The 23,716-nt window shown below is 43.2% G+C and overlaps 1 protein-coding gene and 1 long non-coding RNA gene across 10 annotated transcripts in view; one reads left to right on the forward strand and one right to left on the reverse strand.

Annotated features, from left to right (window-relative positions):
• Window positions 1-835: 835 nt before the first annotated feature.
• On the forward strand, window positions 836-17,041 carry LOC118558955. Its single transcript, XR_004928563.1, has 3 exons — window positions 836-1,162; window positions 13,774-13,894; window positions 14,381-17,041. It is a non-coding gene; the product is annotated as an uncharacterized LOC118558955 (long non-coding RNA).
• A 767-nt stretch (window positions 17,042-17,808) lies between these two features.
• The window catches only part of LOC118558943 (oocyte zinc finger protein XlCOF6-like), a 97,456-nt gene continuing 91,548 nt past the window's right edge, over window positions 17,809-23,716 (reverse strand). For 6 of the 9 annotated variants that reach the window (XM_036129538.1, XM_036129550.1, XM_036129539.1 and 3 more), the window contains one exon: window positions 17,809-21,027. In XM_036129538.1, the coding sequence (XP_035985431.1) occupies window positions 19,130-21,027 (1,898 nt within the window). In that variant the 3' untranslated portion in view covers window positions 17,809-19,129. The remainder of the gene's footprint in view (window positions 21,028-23,716) is intronic. The other 3 variants (XM_036129540.1, XM_036129542.1, XM_036129541.1) reach the window with 3 other exon arrangements.

Genomic DNA, 23,716 nt, shown 5'->3' on the forward strand with positions numbered 1-23,716 from the left:
AGCATGCAAAAGATTAAAAAGTACTTTTAAGAAAAAATTATCCTTATCAACAATTATTCAAACAAAGATTTTCTTTATTTCCAGAAATGATATTTATTTGGTAAAATGAAATAAAAAGACCCAAGGATCAAGAATAGTTTGTTATGGTTCAAGTGATAAAGGATTTTTGAATATATTTTAACGGGATAAACTATGTTGAGAGAAAAAAAAACTTTAAAGTAAGTTAAACCAATTAACATGTACGGTGAAGTTAAGCCATAAGCCTATAATAGAACTGTAAGACTTGACAAAGAATATTGTTCTCTTCTACAACACCTTCAACTTTATGATGACAATGTATGGAGATAATTTCCTGCCATAAGGTTGTAAGCAATAAAATGTGTTGCACACGAATAAAACTTGTTTTGCACACAAAATGATATGTTTCACACAAAAAAAATTGTTTTGCAAACTGTTCGCCAACCTTGCACTCAAAATATCATTTATAAGTTTTCCTCGAGTACAAAATGGTCTCTGCTCGCACAAAACAGCCTCTGCTCGAGTACGAAACAATCCCACCCCCGCTGCGGTAAATTTGTGCCAAAAGTCATGTGATGCATTGAGTTGTTGTTCAGACTTTCCGACAACAGGGGCACACCCGAAAAAAACTGAAACGCGCCGGTTTGGCTGAGGAAGAGAGACGTGATATCATAGCTAACAGCATCAGCACCCCACAGGTAACTTTCAAAACTTTCCCGGTGAAAAAGTAACAGCTCACTGATAGATCATGTAAGATTTCAGTTAAAGGCCCTGTTTAGTTTTATCTCTGATCTAAAAATGCTGTTTAACGGACTTTTGAAAAATAATGTATTTAAACCATGATTTGATCTTTAACTCTCCTTTCAGAATTGAACGTCTTTGGAGAGACGTGTGGTGCGCAGGAACTAACGTACACAACAATGTGCTGCACTCAGGAGAGGACAACAGTTTGCTTGACCTGTCAAACATGTTAGATAACTTCTGTTGTCACTATTTATTTGTCCCAAGATTACAACTAAGTTTTCACACCATCAGCAGTGGCTGGGATGACCATTCACTCAGAACTGAAGGGAATCTAACACTCAGTCAGTTATGGGAGATGGGAAGCATCCAGCATGCTGTGGTAGAACCAGAAATCACGGAGGTAAGATGGATTTTTTTGTACTTGCTATTATACAGTTTCAAACCAAAAAATAATTTATCTGATCACTCCAATACAACAAAACATTGAGTACATCAGAGAGGTGGCACTGAAACTGGTTTCTTTGACAGCTGTTTATTATGGTCCTTCAAAATAATTAATGGATTTTGGAGTCATTTGCTTTTCCATCCTTAGCTTCATAAATTCAATTATATTCAGTAAGTTGTAGCAACAGAATCATGGCCTCTTTTTTATTCACTATATATCTCCGTCTTTCTTGCGAGACTCTGCCTGCCTCATATTGACTGGGACGACAGTGGACTGCTTGATGACCCACACTGTGGGTCATCTGGGGTCACACAGTCTCTGCTGGTGTGACTGAAAAGCACTTTGTAAAAAACAGTCCAGTTGTCCGTTAGCCCCCCCCCCCTGTTGGTGTGCCCCAAAGGCACATCACAACGAAAACAGTTCCAAGGAATGGGCCGGACAAACCTTAATGGAAACATCTTAGCATCAATCAGCATGAATACTTCATAATTCAGCATTTTTTACTCAAGCCCACAGTCCAAGCATTTTAACTACAATTTAGGGTTCAACTATTTGAGCTAGGCCTGTTTTAGGTTCCTATGCGCACATTATTTTAAGTTTACTTTAGACTATATAAGCTAAAGGTGTACCTTAATCAAGGCCAAATTCGTCTACTCTACCCCCACCCCGAAAAACCTCCTACTTGGTCCTCCACTCTCCATTCCTATGGACAAATATCCATCGCTTTCAACCTCACAAATCCAGGAGTACCAGTAGGGGGCATCATAGGGCAGGCTGAGTCTTCATCACAAAAAACCATCTCTAAGAAATGGCAAAAAAGTGATGGAGCCCCAGTCAAGGGCACTCCCACTCTGGGCCAATCTGAGCGAGAAGACACCCTGTATTGAATCTAGAAATTAGCCTTACCGAGTAACTTATGGATCTGTGATAGCCATCAGATCCTGGTTCTCTATATAACAAAGCAAAAAGATTGCAAGAACTGTAGGTCTTGGTGTGTGTGTCTGTAACAGAGAGTTTCCATTCTTAGTCATAAAGCCATAGCGATCATCATAATGCAACATCACAGTATAAACATCATAACACATAAGATCAAACATGGTGATGGAAGTCAGTGGAGAAGAGAAAGGAAAAAATCAGTTTTGTGATATAAAAAGTGTCCGTACGTCAATAACGCAAGTAAAAAACGTCAGGCCAGTCTGAGCACGTGGCAGACATGAATCTATTCGCGCATAAGTGGTCAGCTCAGTGTTCTCAGGCAACTGCTCCTTCATGGCAAATCCATAGGTCTCTGGCATGTACTCCCAAACTTCTTAAGTCCTCTTCTTATTCCTCAGCATGGACAAAAACGATTTAGTTGGATGGTAATGAGTGTCCTGTCCTTTTTCAGGCAATAAGCATTTTATCCACTGTGTTATTCCTGAAACTGGCGATGTGTTGAGCCCCGAACAACTGGTAGCACTGAGGGCAGCCATGGATGCACTGGGACATTCTGAATCGGACGGCTCAGATATATATATATATATGTTGCTACTGACCAACACTTTATGGGTTTAATCTTATTGTGGTTACCATTGTTGCAAAAATTATTTGCAACATCCGCCGTATGTTTAAAGATTACATCAAATTTTGAATTGTTCAAGTCTTGGTAGTCTTGTGATGGAAGTCGGCGTGTCTCAAAGCAGGTTGATGATCTGGTAGCCTTCCATCCAGCCAATAATTTTGATGGCCTTCACCTCATCAGTGGATGCTGGAAAACAGATATGTGTTATGGTTATGTAAAGGATAATACTCCTCTTAAAGAAAAAAAAAAAATCACCAAGATGAAAACAAACGTTTTAAGAAAATATCTGCCCATGTGGCCAATTCCAGCTGTGGTTTTTGCCATGGCCAAACCAATTTTATTAAGTGCACAACACATATTTGCAATTGGGCACAGATGACCTTATTTTTACTTTGAAGAAATTAAAGGAGAAGTCCGGTCAAAATCAGAATTCAAACTGCTGAAAGTACTTTAAATATAAAACTACTACATACTGTGCAAAAAATTATACGTTTTTTTAATTATGAATAATTTTCATTTAATCATGTTTATGTGTAGGAATCCATCTTGGTCAAGAATAGTACTGTCACCTCCCATTTTTTGACGTCACTCGGCGGACCCGCAGTTGAGCAAGTTTCAACGCTTTGTTTGTCACTGCGCACTATTTTCCAACATGGTGACGACTGGTGCTCTGTACGAAGCAGAGAGTGATGAAGTACTTAGTGACAGTGATGAGAGTTCCGTGGAGCTATCATCATCTGATAGCGATATGGATTTTTTAGAAGAGTTTCTTGACAGAAACCGGACTTTTGACGGAATCCAGCCTACCTATTTCCAGTGCAAACTCAGTCGGGTCCTACAGTATATATGTATACACGTGTGTGTGTGTGTGTGTGTGTGTGTGTGTGTGTGTGTGTGTGTGTGTGTGTGTGTGTGTGTGTGTGTGTGTGTGTGTGTGTGTGCGCGCTCCGCCGCAGCACGGCTTTGCCGGCGCTGCAGCGGAGCACACACACACACACAGCGGAGGAGAGATCGCTGAAGTGACTTAAGTTATATATTTGCCCTCTAATAAATAGGGCAGGTGGTCATTATTGTATAAATATTAAAATATAAGAGCGTTCCAGCACATGCTGGGGCGGAGGGATACCACATCACATGTGGTATCCCTCCGCCCCTCTGCTCGGTGACCATCCCCGCAAATTCTAAATAAAAAATTCTAAAATAAAAAATAACTTACCGAAAATCCTCGCTCTCATGTCATGTTGAAAACATTCTTCAAAATGGTCGCTGCATATGACGTGTTTTCTCTCTGGCCAGAAGTTAGATGGCAAATCTGCTCTCTTCAAGTTGGCAATCCAGCAATGAGCCCGGTGGCTCATGAATCGGGAAGTTGAAATAAGCAATGTTTTTTCCACTTTTACCAGTTGTGTTGGAACATCCGATGGCCATGCACGTGGGCATTGTTGCTTCAGCAAAAAGCTCTTGGGAATGTCAGCAGTGAAGTCCTCTGGAAATCCGAAAAAATTATTGATGATCGCAGCTGTGTAGAACGGCTCCTATTGACTTTGCATGGAAAGCGGAGAGAAATGCTGTCGCCGCTTCCGCTTTTCCACGCCCCAGGATGTGATGTCAAACGCCCCTTACTGCCCAAATATGGGCAGTAATGTCAGCCCCTATACACAGTGATTCAGACGACAATTTATGTTTTTATTTTCTTATTGATTAAAGATAATTTCATTAAATAACCACAAACGTATTAGTTTTAGTTTTAGCTAATGATACCCAGATTTTTCCTTGTTGACCGGACTTCCCCTTTAAGGAGTCAGAAAGGTAGTGAGATATAATCTAGATCTGCTGCTATATGCTTTACTTGTAACATTCATATTTATGTTAGAAAACGCAATTTTTAATTCATTTCCTTACCAATTTTCATATAATCAATATCCACTTTCTTTAAATTGCTTAAGAATCCGTTTTGCATATAAGCATACATGCATTGGTTTGACAGTTTTAGGATAAATTACCAAATCCAAACACCAATTTAGGTTTACACCAATAAGAACAACAGACAGTCATTTGAAAACAACATAAAAACACATTATAATCTGTTAACAATGCATTTATCTGGGTGTCCACTCAGGTACTATTTATTTGACACAGCACAGTAAAGGGAGAAGCCAACCACTGGGGTTACATTACAAAGCAAAACTTGTTTTAGCATGGCGTTCAACCTAACGCTAACTTTCATGTTATTTGCTCTAAAACGTAACATGGTCCCTTACTGTAACACAGCAGTGCCTTTAACTGAAATCTTACATGATGTATCTGCAAAGTGAGCGATTACTTTTTCACCGGGAAAGTTTTGAAAGTTACCTGTGAGAAGCTGTTGCTGTTAGCTGCACTGAGCTATGATATCGCGTCTTTCTTCCTCAGCTAATCCGGCGCGTTTCAGTTTCTTTCGGGTGCGCCCCCTGCTGTCGGGAAGTCTGAACAACAACAACAACAACTCCATCTATCACGTGACTTTTGGCACAAATTTACCGCAGCAGAGGCTGTTTTGTGCAGCAGAGGCAGTTTTGTACCCGAGGAAAACTTATAAATTATATTTTGAGTGCAAGGTTGGCGAACAGTTTGCAAAACAAATTTTTTTGTGTGAAACATATCATTTTGTGTGCAAAACAAGTTTTATTTGTGTGCAACACATTTTTTTGCTTACAACCTTTTGGCAGGAAAATATCTCCATAACAATGATAATGGGTTTACAAATGTCAACCCTCTGGGATGCTTCTGGGCAAATATGTCAATGATTTTGTTGATGTCTAAATGAATGTCCTTGTGGACAAACATAAGTAGCAAAGCCACAAACCTTTCTTGTCCCATAGTCGACCTTAGCAAAGTTTTCACTTCTTTAAGGCCCAGGTTAGCACGTTCCACAGAAGCACTCGTAACAGATATAACTGACAGAAGGTGACGAATCATAGAAATGTTTCGGTAGCAATTCATATTTGTTTTCCTTAGAATTTCAGGTAGAGAGCTGGGTTTTTCCACTGATGATGACCACTTTGTGTGCCACAAACATTCCCTGCTTGAATGTTGATCCTGATGGTAGATCATCTTTATATGATGTAAAGATCTCTTTCTCACTCTCATCATTCATCATATGCAAGTTGCTTTGAAATAGTTTTAATCGCGTTGTAATAACGTGAGATCTGAGCTGTGAGCAATTTAAATTCATGCTCGGATAGACCCGTCTGCAGAAACAAATTAGGGGGGGTGGGGGGGTTAGGTTATGGGCAGGTTGTAAAAAATTGGGAAGCTTTTCACATTTGTTGGGCTATTAGAAAGAATTATTAACAAAATATATATCAAAATAGTTGTCTATGTCAGGAGAAAAAACTAAAACCCGTCTGTCCGTCCGTCCGTACGTCTTCTTCCACTTATCCGGGGTCGGGTCACTGGGGTAGCCGCTTCAGTAGGGAGGCCCAGACGTCCCTCTCCCCGGCCACTTGGGCTAGCTCCTCCGGGGGAATCCCAAGGCGTTCCCAGCAGTGAGACATAGTCCCTCCAGCGTGTCCTGGGTCTTCCCCTGGTACTCCTCCCGGTGGGATGTGCTCGGAACACCTCACCAGGGAGGCGTCCAGGAGGCATCCTGACCAGATGCCTGAGCCACCTCAACTGGCTCCTCTGGACGTGGAGGAGCAGCGGCTCTACTCTGAGTCCTCCCCGGATGACTGAGCTCCTCACCCTATCTCTAAGGGAGAACCCAGACACACTACGGAGAAAACTCATTTCAGCCGCTTGTATCCGGGATCTCGTTCTTTCGGTCACGACCCAAAGCTCGTGACCATAGATGAGGGTAGGAACGTAGATCGACCGGTAAATCAAGAGCTTGGCCTTTTGGCTCAGCTCTCTCTTCACCACAACGGATCGGTACAGCGCCTGCTTCACAGCAGACGCTGCACCAATCCGCCTGTCGATCTCCCGCTCCATCCTCCCCTCATTCGAGGGGAGGATGGAGCCCAAGATACTTGAACTCCTCCACTAGGGGCAGCACATCCTTCCCAACCTGGAGAAGGCACTCTACCCTTTTCTGGTTCAAGACCATGGTCTCGGATTTGGAGGCACTGATTTTCATCCCGGCCGCTTCGCACTCGGCTGCGAACCGCTCCAGTGAGAGCTGTAGATCACGCCCTGATGAAGCCAATAGGACCACGTCATCCGCGCATAGCAGAGACGCAATCCTAAGGCCACCAAAACGGATCCCCTTAACACCTTGGCTGCGCCTAGAAATTCTGTCCATAAAAGTTATGAACAGAATCGGTGACAAAGGGCAACCTTGACGGACTCCAACTCTCACCAGAAACGAGTCCGACTTACTGCCGGCAATGCGAACCAGACTCTGACACCGGTCGTACAGAGACCTGACAGCCCTTATTAAAGGGCCCGGTACTCCATACTCCCGGAGTACCCCCCACAGGATCTCTCAGGGGACACGGTCGAATGCCTTCTCCAGATCCACAAAGCACATGTAGACTGGTTGGGCAAACTCCCATGCCCCCTCCAGAATCCTGCTGAGGGTGTAGAGCTGGTCCAGTGTTCCACGGCCAGGACGAAAACCACACTGCTCTTCCTGAATCCGAGATTCGACTATCCGACGGACCCTCCTTTCCAGAACCCCTGAATAGACCTTACCAGGGAGGCTTAAAAGTGTAATTGCCCTGTAGTTGGAACACACCCTCCGGTCCCCCTTTTTAAATAGGGGGACCACCACCCCAGTCTGCCAATCCAGGGGAACTGCCCCCGATGTCCACACAATGCTGCAGAGCCGCGTTAACCAACACAGCCCCACAACATCCAGAGCCTTAAGGTACTCCGGGCGAATCTCATCCACCCCCGGGGCCTTGCCACCGAAGAGCTTTTTAACAACCTCGGCAACCTCAGCACCAGAGATGGGAGAACCCGACCCAGAGTCTTCAGGCTCTGCTTCCGCAATGGAAGACGTGTTGGTGGGATTAAGGAGGTCTTCGAAGTATTCCGCCCACCGAAACACAACGTCCCGAGTCGAGGTCAGCAGCACACCACCCCCACTGTAAACAGTGTTGGTACTGCACTGCTTCCCCCTCCTGAGATGCCAGATAGTGGACCAGAATCGCTTCGAAGCCGTACGGAAGTCTTTCTCCATGGCCTCTCTGAACTCTTCCCACGCCCGAGTTTTTGCCTCGGCGACCAGCCGAGCTGCCTGCCGCTTCGACTGCCGGTACACATCAGCTGCTTCCGGAGTCCCACAGGCCAAAAAAGACCAGTATGACTCCTCCTTCAGCTTGACGGCTTCCCTCACCGCTGGTGTCCACCAGTGGGTTCGAGGGTTGCCGCCACGACATGCACCGACAACCTTGCGGCCACAGCTCCGACTAGCCGCCTCAACAATAGAGGCGCGGAACATGGTCCATTCAGACTCAATGTCCCCCGCCTCCCTCGGGACGTGTTTAAAGTCCTCCCGGAGGTGGGAGTTAAAGCTCCGCCTCACAGGGGACTCCGCCAGACGTTCCCAGCAAACCCTCACAGTACGTTTGGGCCTGCCCGGTCGGACCGGCTTCCTCCCCCGCCATCGGAGCCAACTCACCACCAGGTAGTGGTCGGTGGAGAGCTCCGCCCCTCTCTTCACCCGAGTGTCCAAGACATACGGCCGCAGATCAGATGAAACGACAACAAAGTCGATCATTGAACTGCGACCTAGGGTGTCCTGGTGCCAAGAGCACAAATGGACACCCTTATGCTTGAACATGGTGTTTGTGATGGACAATCCATGACGAGCACAGATGTCCAACAACAAAACACCACTCGAGTTCAGATCAGGTGGGCCATTACTCCCAACCACGCCCCTCCAGGTCCCACTGTCATTGTCCACGTGAGCGCTGAAGTCCCCCAGCAAAACACGGGAGTCCCCAGGAGGGGCACTCTCCAGTACCCCTTCCAAGGACTCCAAAAAAGGGTGGGTAATATGAACTGCTGTTTGGCGCATAAGCGCAAACAACAGTCAGAACCCGTCCCCCCACACGAATGCGAAGGGAGGCCACCCTCTCGTTCACCGGGGAAAACCCCAACGTGCAGGCACCGAGATGGGGGGCAACAAGTATGCCAACCCCAGCTCGGCGCCTCTCACCATGGGCAACTCCAGAGTGGAAGAATGTCCAGCCCCTCTCAAGGAGACTGGTTCCGGAGCCAGAGCGGTGCGTCGAGGTGAGTCCGACTATCTCTAGTCGGAACCTCTCAACCTCGCGCACAAGCTCAGGCTCCTTCCTCACCAGAGAGGTGACATTCCACGTCCCAAGAGCCAGCTTCTGCAGCCGAGGATCGGAACGCCAAGGTCCCCGCCCTCTACTGCTACCCGTTACACAATGCACCCGACCCCTTTGGCCCCTCCGACAGGTGGTGAGCCCGTCGGAAGGGGGACCCATGTCACCTCTTCGGGCTGAGCTAAACTAAAACCCCTTTAATAAAATGCCATCTCATTTAACTCATTTTACTGGTCAATTTATTTTTTAAATGAGGTGAATCTGACATCATCAATGAATAATAGTTCTAATGAATAATATTAACAGTTATAATAAAACAAGAAATGAATAATGGTTAATCAAGTGTCACTATGAAATTGTATTGGTCAATGTAAACGCCCCAAGAGATCAACTTAAAAATATTTCATGGCTGTGTGAAAGAGAAATGTTTGATTGAGCTATATTCTGTAAGACAAATTACGTTTATATAAAGGTAAATTTACTACTCATGTTGGAAAGCTATTGATAATAATGCGCTTTTAACATAAGAGAGCTTGAGATTTGGGCTTGTTTTTTTATTTTTAGTTGGGCAGGTTTTATGCTGGGGTCCGTTCTTCGTACGTTGTTTAAAACATCCGAGATCAAATGAGACATCCAAGATGATTTCATCCGGCTAATCCTGATCCGGCTAATTGGGTTCTTTGAACACACCTGTTGTTTATGATTAGTATGGCTGGATTGAGTTTTCTGAGATAACTGCGCGTTCATGCGTTTGTTTAAAAGGGGAAATGTATTGATAGTAGAAACAAAGATCAGCAATGCTGCTATTGGCTGTTCAGCAAAGAACGCCCAAAGTTTTTCTCCCAAGCAGAACACGAGCTTTTAATGGAAGGTTATGCCGAATTTGAGTCATTAATTAAAACGACAGGGAACACCTCAAAGTCTGCTAAAGCCAGAGAAAGGGCTTGCAAAAAGCAGCAGACAAATTAATGCGTAAATACTGTCCATGGTAGATGGTTCCATCACTTTCTACAGTATGAATTTTTCCATTTTAATAATTTCATATTTACTTTGTTCTTTTATATCAGAGCCTCCACGGGTCCCACTAGAACATGGGGACAAGTAAAAGTGAAGTACAAGAATATTCTACAAAATGGTAGCCCTTAATTATTATACTTTATTTTAAAAAGGCACTTGTTAATGCAAAAGATCCAAATTTCAGTGTCATTCGTTAGACACTGGAAGTAAAAGACGCGTGCAAACTGGGAATTTTAACAAAAAAATGATTTATCCATAAATAATGAAGTTCTTCCTTTTCCAAGTCATCCACAGTTTACACGTTAAAACTGTATTGCTCCGTGTCTAGATAATCCATCCATAGTTTTTTCTACTACAATATACGGCTCGACAAGGAAGCAAGCCTTTCAAAGTAAAACTAAACTTCCCAATAAAATGGCCTGAACAAATCTTCTTACTGAATATGATAAAAATAAAAAGCAAACCATCATACAAATAACTTAAATATTTTATATTTATGGCTCTAACACCACTTTTTCCTCTTTAAAAGCCACTGTTAAATGATGTTTGTCTGTTTATAACAGCCACCAAGAAATATCTCTCTACAGTTACACTGTCGAGCTGCGCTAAAGGATCCTGTCTATTGCGCAATACGCTATTAATTCAAAAAGCTCTGCAAATTATTCTTGCACCTTCCGCAACAGGTTACAGTCGTAAAAATGGACATGGCTGTGGCAGACTTCCCTATTTCCTCCGCTTCTAAAGCTGCGATCTAATCCTGTTTACATGAAATAAGCCTGGTCCTCAGCAGGTTTAAGCTGGCGCACATGTTGCTATTGTGGTGTGTTATGGTCCTTGGGGCGTTCCGTACCTGAGGCGGGTTATGTGTATGTATGATTACTGGTAAAGGACACTTCAGTAAATATGCCTGCCGGCTAAAGCAAGCTGTTGTCGGAGTCCTTAATTAATGGTCTACAAGTTACTACATGGTGTCAGAAGTGGGATCTCTTCAACGTATGCTGCATTTCCCACGCACCCGCAACTAACATCAAGATAACTGCGCAGAGGAGATTATCATTAAGTTGTATTCGCACAGTCCAATGCAGAAAGGGAATGCAATAATTCTGCAGCAGCCAGCAACCCTGCGGCAGCTAGCAACGTTGGAGAGGAGTTTCGCCTAAGCCCGCCAGAAAAGTTTGACTGCAGAGATGTCCAGAACTGGCCCAAATGGATCCGACGGTTCGAGAGGTACAGGATCGTATCGGGGCTGGACAAAAGGGAAGAGGCTTTTCAAGTAAATATGTTGATATATTCAATGGGCGATGAATCCGAGGATATCCTTAATGCGTCAGCGCTAACGTCTGCAGAAAAGTTCGACTACAAAAAAGTAAAAGAGTGCTTTGATGAACATTTTATTGGAGAACACAATATAATTTTTGAAAGGGCGAAGTTTACCATGCGTAAACAAGAACCGGGCAAAACGGCCGAGAGCTTTATCACCGCGGTTCACCGCGGATTATTGCAAATTCGGGGCTCTCAGAGATGAACTGATCCGCGATCGCATTGTTGTCGGCATACGAGATGCCACGCTCTCCGAGAAGTTGCAGATGGATGCACAACTGACCCCGACTACAGCCGTAACACGAGTCAGACAGAGTGAAACTGTGAAACAACAACAGGGTTTGCTGCGCAGTGCGAGTGGCCCTGTATCCATTAAGGAGCCCAGTGAAGAGATGCATGCGCTTTCACTTGCACGCAAGACAGAGGGCAGTGCACGACAGAGACCGAAACCGAACATGTATGTAACATCGTCTGCCTTTTATAAATGTGGGAGGGCTCTATCACACAATTGGAAAGACTGCCCTGCCAAAGAGGCTGAATGCAGAAAATGTCACAAACAAGGACACTTTGCTGCTGTCTGCAAGTCTCAGCAGCCTGTACACGAGACAAAGAGGGACTCTATCAGGACAGTCTGTTCTTAGGTGAGGTGAAGTCAGACAGAAATGGCTGGTACTCAGACATCAAACTAAATGGGGCAGTAGTTTCCTTTAAACTAGATACAGGGGCAGCAGTGACCGCCCTTCCTACGAGTCTGTATAGCTACAGAAGAGACGGCCCTCTATTGCACACCCACAAAAAGTTGTATGGCCCAAATAATACCAGACTATCAGTAGTAGGTCAGCTTCAATGCAGCCTTGAAAGCAAGGACAGAAAGTCCACTCAGTCTGTATTTGTCATTGATAGCTTGGCTAGGCCACTGCTGGGTTTACCGGCACTTACAGAACTACATCTTGTGGAATGAATGGAAAAACTTGATACACTGGAGGAGAAGGGGGACCCAGAAAAAAAATTCAAAAGTAGATTCCCAAAGGTGTTTACAGGATTAGGGAGACTGGAAGGTGAATATCGTATCCGACTGAGAGACGATGCTGTCCCCTATGCCCTTACAACTCCTCGGCGTGTGCCAATACCCTTAATTGAAAAAGTCAAGGAGGAACTAAAAAGAATGGAGGAAATGGGTGTCATCTCCAGGATAGAGAAACCTACTGAGTGGTGTGCGGGGATAGTGGTGGTCCCAAATCCCAATGGCAAAATTAGACTTTGTGTCGACCTCACCAAGCTTAATGAAAGTGTGTGCAGAGAAAGACATATGGAGTGGCTTTTGGCAGATTCCATTAGCACAAGAAAGTAGGGAACTAACAACATTTATTACTCCCTTTGGCCGTTTCTGCTTCAATGTGCTACCCTTTGGGATAAATTCGGGCCCAGAACATTTTCAAAGACACATGTCCTAGCTCTTAACTGGCCTTGAAGGTGTTATATGCCATGCAGATGATGTCCTTGTGTCGGGAAAGAATGAAACAGAGCATGATGAGCGGCTCACAGCTGTCCTGACGCGACTCCAAGAGGCAGGACTAACACTAAATGAGAAATGCCCCTTTGCACAGCCGGAGGTTCTGTTTGTAGGACATAAAGTTAGTGCAGCAGGCATTGAACCAGACCCTGAGAAGATCAGAGCGATTACAGACATGCCTGTCCCACAGAACGCAGCAGACGTTAGGCGCTTTCTGGGGATGCTGACATATGTTGCAAAATTCCTCCCTCACTTTGCAGATTCTACCAAGCCACTCAGAGATCTGCTGGTAAAAGACAATGACTGGACCTGGAGTCATATGCAGCAGACAGCCTTTAACAAGCTCAAGAATGAGCTTGCCTCACCAACAGTCTTGGCTCAATACAGACCACAAGCCAAGACAAAGGTGTCAGCGGACGCCTCGTCTTTTGGCCTTGGAGCAGTCTTAATGCTGAGAGAGTAAAATATGCAGTGGCGTCCAGTTGCCTACATTTCCCGAAGCCTCTCTGAAACAGAGCAACGGTATGCCCAGGTTGAAAAAGAAGCATTAGCCGTCACCTGGGCCTGTGAGAGGCTGAGTTCATACCTCATCGGAGTACAGTTCACAATAGAAACCGACCATAAACCCCTCCTCGCGCTCTTAGGGACAAAAGCACAGGATGAATAACCTACCAGGATTCAGCGATTCCGGCTGCGACTGCTTAGGTTTATGTACAACATAGTACATGTACCTGGAAAGGCCCTCATCGCAGCAGATACACTGTCCAGGGCCCCGATAAAGCGTCCACTGACAGCAGAAGAAACACAGATGGAAGGGGAAGTACAGATTTTCATTAACACTGTACGTGATAACTTACCTGCATCTAAATCCAAACTCCAGCAGATAGCTGACCATCAGCGGCAGGACGCCATCTGCAGTCAGCTGATCCGCCATTGCCAAAGAGGCTGGCCACGACAAGAGGAGCTGTCCCAGCAGCTGAAGCCTTATTGGATTCACCAGGGTGAGTTACACATGAATGGTGATCTTTTGATGAAAGGACGACGTATTGTCATCCCAGAGACAATGCAAAATGAAATGCTCGCCCGACTGCACAAGGGACATATGGGGATATCCAAATGCAAGCTGAGGACTCAGCAATCTGTGTGGCGGTTAGGCCTGGGTTCCCAAATCACAAAAGTTGTGGGCCAGTGTGAGACATGTGTTAAGTACCAACAGCTACATCCAGAGCCAATGATACCCTCAGAGCTGCCTAAGCGGCCTTGGCAGAAAGTTGGGGCAGATATGTTTTACTGGGAAAATGACTCTTATCTACTGGCAGTAGACTACTATTCAAGATACATTGAAATTATGAAGACATCTATAACCACATCAGCAGGGATTATTAATGGCTTGAAATCTATTTTTGCTAGACATGGGATGCCTGAGATACTGATAACTGATAATGGACCTGAGTTTTCCTCTAGCTCTTTCTCCTCTTTTGCCACAGACTATGACTTCAGACATGTCACCAGTAGTCCATACTTCGCTCAGAGTAACGGGGAGGCAGAGAGGGCGGTAAAAACGATGAAAAGCCTCTTGAAGAAGAACACCGACCCATACAAGGCCCTGTTGGCATACAGGCTCACGCCGCTGAATCAAGGCCCATCACCGGCTGAGCTCCTGATGGGTAGAAGGCTGCGCTCACCCTTGCCACTCTTATCCAGTCAACTTAAACCACAGTGGCCAAACCAAAATACATTTGCAGACAAGGACATAGAGCTGAAACAGGCACAGACACTGGCCTACAACAAAAGACAGAGCGGGGGTCAGACCAGAGCTAACAGCAGGTCAGCGCGTCTGGATTACTAACACCCAGAAGACGGCTACGGTGCTGAGAAAAGCAGACACTCTTCGTTCCTATGTCGTGGAGACCGATTCAGAAGAGGTGAGGAGAAACAAGACATCTCAGACCCTTACCAGACATTCAACGCCCAGCATCACCAGACATTCAAAGCCCTGCATAAAATGGGGGAGACGCAGAACAGACAGCAGCACCGGAAGTGAGGGTGGGAGAGAAGGTGGAAAGGGTTTATTCCAAGGAGGGAGGTGAAGGCACCAGCATGACTCAAAGATTATGTCCTATAAGGAAGAACATTTAAAACCTGTTTCAAATGTTATTGTTATTATGTACGTTAATTTCAGTATTCAGTTGACAGACTGTATGCTTTTAGTTAGGTAAGTTCATGTTTTGTTTAAAATTTTATCACTACTTTGGGGAAGGGGAGGTGTGGTGTGTTATGGTCCTTGGGGCGTTCCGTACCTGAGGCGGGTTATGTGTATGTATGGTTACCGGTAAAGGACACTTCAGTAAATATGCCTGCCGGCTAAAGCAAGCTGTAGTCGGAATCCTTAATTAATGGTCTAGAAGTTACTACAGCTATGACAACAAGTCCAAGATGAGTTTCTAAGAACCACACGATCCAAGATAATGCCAAATCGTCAACAATCAAATCCAGCTAACTGAGTTAGCAACGTACGAAGAACGGGCCCTAGGACTCAAAATTTACATTACAAAAACAGCTAAAAAAACACAGAAAAAATAACTACAAGACAGATCCTACTACTACCATACACACCACCCGTGTTCCAGACGGATAAAACTGGATACATATAATTATCATCATTGTGGTTGTTAATGCCATTCATACCTGAGGAGAAAAAAAAGGGGAGGGGGTGGGGTGGCAAAGTTGCTATTTATGCTGAAGCACATGAAAATTCAGATTCAAAATAGGAAATAAAAGGTTTCCAGACCTTGAAATATCTTTTAGTGTTGCCCTGTAAAGTAATTCTAAGATGTTCCAACTTTAGGTGTGTCATCACCTCCTCCACCCATCTTTTGTGAGTTGGCGGTGCTGCTTTTATCCAATTAAATAAAATCAATCTCCTGGCCAATAATGAAGAAAATGCTATTGCTTTCCTTTGACAGTCGTTAGTTCTGTTTCCCCCGGTGGCACACCAAAAATGGCTACCAGAGGAAAGGGTTCAATGTTTTTCTTGTAAATGGATGAAAAGGTTTTAAATATTTTGATCCAGAATTCTTTGAGCCTGGGGAGAGACCAGAACATCTGAGATGTGTTGGCTGGAACATGTTTACATGTAGGGCAAGTCGGATCAGCTCCCTGGTGAATTCCTGCCAATTTGTCCCTCGTGAAATTAAGTCTATGTACCACTTTAAACTGTATTAGTCCATGTCTAACACATACAGACGAAGAATGTGTTCTACTGCCCACCTCCATTCATTATTTGATATGTCCAGCTCTAATTCTTCCTCCCATTTCCTTTTTATGTAGGCAAGGGATGGGGAAGCCACCCTCTGGATATTTACATAGAGCATAGAAACCGACCCCTTAGTAGTCAGATTTATATCCAATAGCCAATCTATCCACCCACTCTGCAGTGATTCACGAGATGAGGAGAATGTCTTTTTCACAAAATCTCGAATCTGAAAGTATCTGAAGTTTTTAAGGGGATTCCATATTCCTTTTCCAGCTGAGCAGCAGACATAAGTACACCATCTTTAACCAGATTTTTAACAGATTCCACCCCAGCTCTATATCATTCCTTAAATGCTGTTCCCCCCAGAGCTGGAGAGAACAGCTGATTGCCATAAACGGGAGCAGACCGGAGGCATTTCTGTTTTTAAAATGAGTTCTGAATCGGACCCAGATTGACAGTTTCATACAACAGGGTTATTTGTGTAAAGGTGCTTGCTTAGGGGCAAAGGGGTACAAATCAGGGAACGCAGGGATATTGGGCTAGATGCATATCTTTCCATATGTACCCATACTGTGGTTTCCTCATCATCTAATTGCGAGACCCAAAATAGCAATTTATGTAGATTAGCTGCTCAGTAATAATACATATAATTTGGTAGAGCTAGCCCCCCCTCCTCTGTCTCTCTAGAAACTTACCCCGGAATCTTATCCGGGGTACTGTTATTTTTTTCCACATAAAAGGTAATGTACATTTATTTAATTAAAAAAATATAGGGGAATAAAAATTGGTATTGTCTGAAATAAGAACAGGAACTTTGGCATTACGATCATTTTAAGAGTTTATCTTACCTGCCAATGATATTGGGAGAGATGACCACCTTCCTATATCTGATTTTGCCTTATCCGCTGTTACTTTAAAATTGTGCTTAAATAAATCTTTATATTTGCTTGTTACCGTAACACCTAAATATGTGAATTTGTCGTTCTTTGTAGTAAAAGGATAGACCTCGACTGTTCATTAATTGGGAAAAACACTTTTTTCTAGATTAATTTTATAACCCAAAACCCTCCTGAAGTTTTCAATAATAAGGAGAACCACCGAAATGCTTGTGGCAGGATGTGACAGAAAAAGGAGGAGGTCGTCAGCGTACAGCACAGTTTATGATTTTGCATCTTCCTGCGTATTCCCCCCAGTTCAGCAGCATTCCTCAACATTAATGGAAGAGGCTTGATTGCCACATAAAGAGCAGGGCTGACAGAGGACACCCCTTGTGTTGTTCCTCTGAAACAGAGGGAATGGGTCAGATATTATATTATTCGTTCTTACCATATCTTGGGAATTCACATATATTAACTCAATCCACAAATTAAATTTAGGACCAAATCCCAATCTCTCAAGGGTGATAAACAAATTAAGATACTCTATTCTATGAAAGGCTTTGTGGGCATCTAGGGATATTACAATGTCTTGATCAATGTTATCATCAGCAGTGTATATGAAATTAAAAAGGCGACGGAGATTACTGGGAAGTTGTTAACCAGTAACAAATCCTGTCTGGTCAGGATGCATTATATTACTTATAACAGGCTCAATCCTTGCTGCTAGTACTTTGGTCAATATCCTATAATGACATCCGAATAGACTCACTGGACAAAATGATTTGCATTTAAGTGGATCTTTATTTTTCTTAGGGTCACCGAAATCATAGCACGTGACTGTAGCGAATATTCTCAACGAATACAGTGAAGTTATGTATTAATATAAAATAAATTAATAAACAATACATAAAATACTTCAATCTTTTCTCAAACCTTATGAATACAAACTGTCACAAAACATATTAAATAAATTCTTCCATCATCATTCATTCATTTATATCACTTTAAGTTATTTAATTGTTAATTGTAAAAAAAGAAAGAAAAACAGAAAAGAAAAAGGACTCAATAGAAAATGTAAACATGGATGCAAAAACAAGTATCAATAAAAATATGTATTTGACATCTATTGAAAATAAATAGAAGCAGTTGGATCAACCTGCTGTACCAGACCCTGTTTGACCCAAGGCTAGTCCTTGTAAAGAAATTTAATTTTTGAAGCCAACAGTTAATTGGATAAATCTGAAAGGCCTCAACAGAACTGACACCCTCACATCCTACTCTAGATATTTTACACACGCTAGCTGAGAATAAATGTCAATCAAACTTACTAGAGTGTACAGAATTTAAAAATAAAACAATATTAAAAAAACTAAAATATAAAACCTACACGGCTCCTCAATATACAAGACCCTTGGAAATAACCAAAAACCCTATTTTAGAATCAAAAAACACTTACCAAAGGGAAACCTCCAAGAGACAAGGTTTTTGAGTAAATAAAATGTGATCAAAAAAGGACAAACATCAAGATTTAAAAGAACAGATACAAAAATCTGAAGGCTATAAAAGAATAACAAGGATTCAAAAGCTTTTGCTGAAGTCGCTTCTGAAAACCAGAGATGAAAAAGTGCTAAAAAAAACAAAACTTTGGACCGGCTCTGCAGAATTAATCTTTTGATTTATTTTTAATTCTTACCAGTGACGTACAATTAGGAATTAAAACAATAAACAAGTTAGCTAACATAAACTCTCAGAACATAAAACATCTCAACAGCTAACTCAAAAAAAGATCAGTTAATTATTCAGCCTTTGCCGGTGTAAACATTTCTCAGGTGAAAGAACTGAGTGTAAAACATTGCTCAATCTAAAAGAAACTGACTAGATCTATAAGGCAGACTTTAAGTTTATAGAAAAGACGAGACTCCAATCCAGAAAGTGGCAGCAGAGGGTCTCTGGTGGAAAACTACTAAGAAGAATTCTAATATTTACACTATTTGTAGTAAAAAAAAAAGACTACTTACGTTTGTGTTTTTATTTTATGACAAGATTCAAACTATCACCTTGACCGAAGCTTTGTCCAAATATTTCCTCATGAAAAAAGCCTCTCAACTGTGTGCGTTTTTTTTGTGAACATTTAAAGTAGCTAGTTGAGCGAAACTTTTTCCGCATGTCTGACAAGAAAAAGGCCTCTCACCTGTGTGGATTCTCATGTGAACATTTAAATGACACAGTCGAGTAAAACTTTTTCCACATGTCTGACAAGAAAAAGGCCTCTCTCCTGTGTGGATTCTCATGTGAACATTTAAAGTGGCTAGTTGAGTGAAACTTTTTCCGCATGTCTGACAAGAAAAAGGCCTCTCACCTGTGTGGATTCTCATGTGAACATTTAAATGACACAGTCGAGTAAAACTTTTTCCACATGTCTGACAAGAAAAAGGCCTCTCTCCTGTGTGGATTCTCATGTGAACATTTAAAGTGGCTAGTTGAGTGAAACTTTTTCCGCATGTCTGACAAGAAAAAGGCCTCTCACCTGTGTGGATTCTCATGTGTCTATTTAAATGACTCAGCTGAGTGAAACCTTTTCCGCATGTCTGGCAAGGAAAAGGCCTCTCACCTGTGTGAGTTCTCATGTGAACATTTAATTGACTCAGTCCAGTGAAACCTTTCCTACATGTCTGACAAGAAAAAGGCCTCTCTCCTGTGTGGGTTCTCATGTGAAGTTTTAACAACCACATGTGAGAGAAACTTTTTTCACATGTCTGACAAGAAAAAGGCCTCTCACCTGTGTGGATTCTCATGTGAACATTTAAAGTGGCTAGTTGAGTGAAACTTTTTCCGCATGTCTGACAAGAAAAAGGCCTCTCACCTGTGTGGATTCTCATGTGTCTATTTAAATGACTCAGCTGAGTGAAACCTTTTCCGCATGTCTGGCAAGGAAAAGGCCTCTCACCTGTGTGAGTTCTCATGTGAACATTTAATTGACTCAGTCCAGTGAAACCTTTCCTACATGTCTGACAAGAAAAAGGCCTCTCTCCTGTGTGGATTCTCATGTGAAGTTTTAACAACCACATGTGAGAGAAACTTTTTTCACATGTCTGACAAGAAAAAGGCCTCTCACCTGTGTGGATTCTCATGTGAACATTTAAAGTGGCTAGTTGAGTGAAACTTTTTCCGCATGTCTGACAAGAAAAAGGCCTCTCTCCTGTGTGATTTCTCATGTGAAAATTTAAATGACACAGCTGAGTGAAACTTTTTCCGCATGTCTGGCAAGAAAAAGGCCTCTCTCCTGTGTGGGTTCTGTAATGCTTTTTCAATTGACTCTTCTTTTTCCAAGACTTTCCACAAACATCACATTTTAAAGACATTTTCTTAGTGTCAGTGAAAGACTGACTCTCTGACCCAGTGGAGCTGCTTCCTTCCTGGTCTTTGGTCTGAACTACAGGAGAGATATGAAAGGAAAGCTGCTCAGTTCTTGGTTCTCCTTCATGTTCCTGAAGGGTAAAGGTCTCCATTAGAGCAACAGACTGCTTCTGGACAAGCTGCTCTCCCCCCTGACTACTGCAGACATCCTCCTGATCCCTTCTAGTTGGTAAATGTTCAGGATCCTGATTTTTACATTTAAGCCTTGAAGAACCCCTTTCTTGCTCAATCAGTGGAAGTTCTGGGCTCCTTTGCTCTACAGTCTGTGGTTCTGGCTCCATTTGTTCCTCTTTAACCCATAAAGACTCAGGCTCAATATGTTCTTGTTTAATCAGTGGAGATTCTAGTTCCTCCTTTTCCTCTTTAATCCATGAAGACTCAGGCTCCACCTTTTCTTCTTTAATCAGAGGAGGTACTGATTCCCCTTGTTCTTCAGTCAGAGGAGGTTCTGGTTCCATCTGTTCCTCTTCAGAACACTGAGGTTCTGCTTCCTCCTGGTCATGACTGGACCTTCTCCTCTGGTTGCAGAGCTGTTGGATGGAAGAAGCTTCCTCCTCCATGGAGACATGTGGCTTCTGGAGGTCTGTGGGGACAAAGAAAGAGATCATTAATATAATTCAACTGATGACTGTCTCATGCATCAGCCTGGTTGTTCCTGGAGATCCTGGACTGAAGGCGTCACACAGTTTATCTAAAATTAGTTTGTCATGTTTCCTTTCAAAGGAGGTGAAGTTAGCAGGGTAAAGTGTCCTCCACACTAATTGGCAGCCCTGGTAAAGATGTTCAAAAAGTTGAAAATAAATCCAAATTTTATTGCTTTACTACAAGGTTACACAAAAAATTTAACAATCAAACTTAAATTTGAAGAGATTTTTCAGGTGGGGAACTCATCGTACATTAAGAAAAACTACTTTTAACATAAACTCTGGTGCCACAGCTGTTGGCCCCACAAACACTGCCTGGACTAAGGAAAGTGGCCACCTGGATTTAACTAAGAAAATAGATGTGTGTGTGTATTGGTCATTGTAACTGTACATTTCAATGAAATGTGTCTTCTGCATTTAACCCATCCTCTAGGAAGCAGTGGTTAGCTTCTATAGCTGCCCAGGGAGAAATCGGGGGTTAAGGGCCTTGCTCAAGGGTTAGTGTTTGATATAAACCTGGCCCTGCATTTCATCAATGATAGCAAAGGGGATTAATGTTTGGCTATTTCCTGTTTTTTCCCAGTAGAACAGTTGTATAAGCAATACTTCCAGGAGTCAGAGGAAACGTCTGTTGTGAGATACACACCCATGTACTTTAAAAGGAGGCGGTGAAGTTCTGTTTGGGGGGGATTCTGCTGAATGAAAATGTGACTTTAAGTCTGGAATGAAAGATCCATCTGGTGTTTTTAGGAGCTGCTTTGTCTCAGCTTCTTGAGTCTATTTTAAAGTTCAATCCTCTCCGACATAATTGGTGACCCGATGTGATGGACGAGTGAAGAAGGAAGAGGAAAAAAAGGCTTTCCACAGCGACCACCAGCAGTGGCAACATAGGGCCCATTGAGAAACAGAAAAGAGGAGGTAAGTAAAATATACCTCACTTTTTTCCTTTTTCAACATAAGACATCCAAACTGCAGATATCAGGGCTCGCTGAACTAGGTTCCATTCTGTAGGACACATACAACTCCATCCAATTTCTGAATTAACCTACTAATGCCATGATGACTGTAGGACACTGCTAAACAATCTTTTATCGGCTTCCTAGTTTTGAGGGGATCATTTTATCTATTTTTTGTCCCACATGCTAATTATTGTGACTCGCTCACATAACTTAAATATGTGTGAACGTTTCTTGCTAGTTTCCTCTTGTTGGCAGCCCATGAGCACTTCTAGTGCCACATATCCATCTTTTACATTTTACTACTTCTTTAGGGTTTGGGGAAAGGAATAAACAGCCTATCAACTTTGGGATAATGTGTTTGAATTGTACTTTCCATCCTAACAATTTTTATAAATGTTACTGCTGTTTTGTTTTAAAAAAAAATTACTCTGACCACAATGTGTGTGTAATGTAACATCCTGGGATCTTGTCAGAGAGAAAGACGAAGCAACTTCTGCAGGTAAGGGGCGACTCACTTTGGGACGAATCGCGTTTTCTGATTGGTCAGTTACTGAAGAGCCTCTAAGAATGATTGACAGGTGGTGCCACGTCAGTTACAAAGTGGACTATCTAGAACCTGGAGAACATTTCTAGGATTCAAGGACTGATGTCTCAGCATGATCTGGAAAAACTAATCCATGTTTATCTTTAGTAGAACTGATCACTGCAACGGTGTTTTCACAGGTCTGCCTAAAAAGTGGATCAGAACGCTGCAGCTGATCCAGAACCTGCTGCCCGCGTCCTCACTAAGACTAAGAACGTAGAGAACATGGACCCGGTTCTGAAGTCCTCACTAAGACTAAGAACGTAGAGAACATGGACCCGGTTCTGAAGTCCTTCCACTAAGACTAAGAAAGTAGAGAACATGGACCCGGTTCTGAAGTCCTCACTAAGACTAAGAACGCAGAGAACATGGACCCGGTTCTGAAGTCCTCACTAAGACTAAGAACGTAGAGAACATGGACCCGGTTCTGAAGTCCTTCCACTAAGACTAAGAAAGTAGAGAACATGGACCCGGTTCTGAAGTCCTCACTAAGACTAAGAACGTAGAGAACATGGACCCGGTTCTGAAGTCCTTCCACTAAGACTAAGAACGCAGAGAACATGGACCCGGTTCTGAAGTCCCCACTAAGACTAAGAACGTAGAGAACATGGACCCGGTTCTGAAGTCCTTCCACTAAGACTAAGAACGTAGAGAACATGGACCCGGTTCTGAAGTCCCCACTAAGACTAAGAACGTAGAGAACATGGACCCGGTTCTGAAGTCCTTCCACTAAGACTAAGAACGTAGAGAACATGGACCCGGTTCTGAAGTCCTTCCACTAAGACTAAGAACGCAGAGAACATGGACCCGGTTCTGAAGTCCCCACTAAGACTAAGAACGTAGAGAACATGGACCCGGTTCTGAAGTCCTTCCACTAAGACTAAGAACGTAGAGAACATGGACCCGGTTCTGAAGTCCCCACTAAGACTAAGAACGTAGAGAACATGGACCCGGTTCTGAAGTCCTTCCACTAAGACTAAGAACGTAGAGAACATGGACCCGGTTCTGAAGTCCTTCCACTAAGACTAAGAACGCAGAGAACATGGACCCGGTTCTGAAGTCCCCACTAAGACTAAGAACGTAGAG

Source organism: Fundulus heteroclitus, unplaced genomic scaffold, assembly GCF_011125445.2.
Source record: "Fundulus heteroclitus isolate FHET01 unplaced genomic scaffold, MU-UCD_Fhet_4.1 scaffold_185, whole genome shotgun sequence".
NCBI classification, from domain to species: Eukaryota; Metazoa; Chordata; class Actinopteri; order Cyprinodontiformes; family Fundulidae; genus Fundulus; species Fundulus heteroclitus.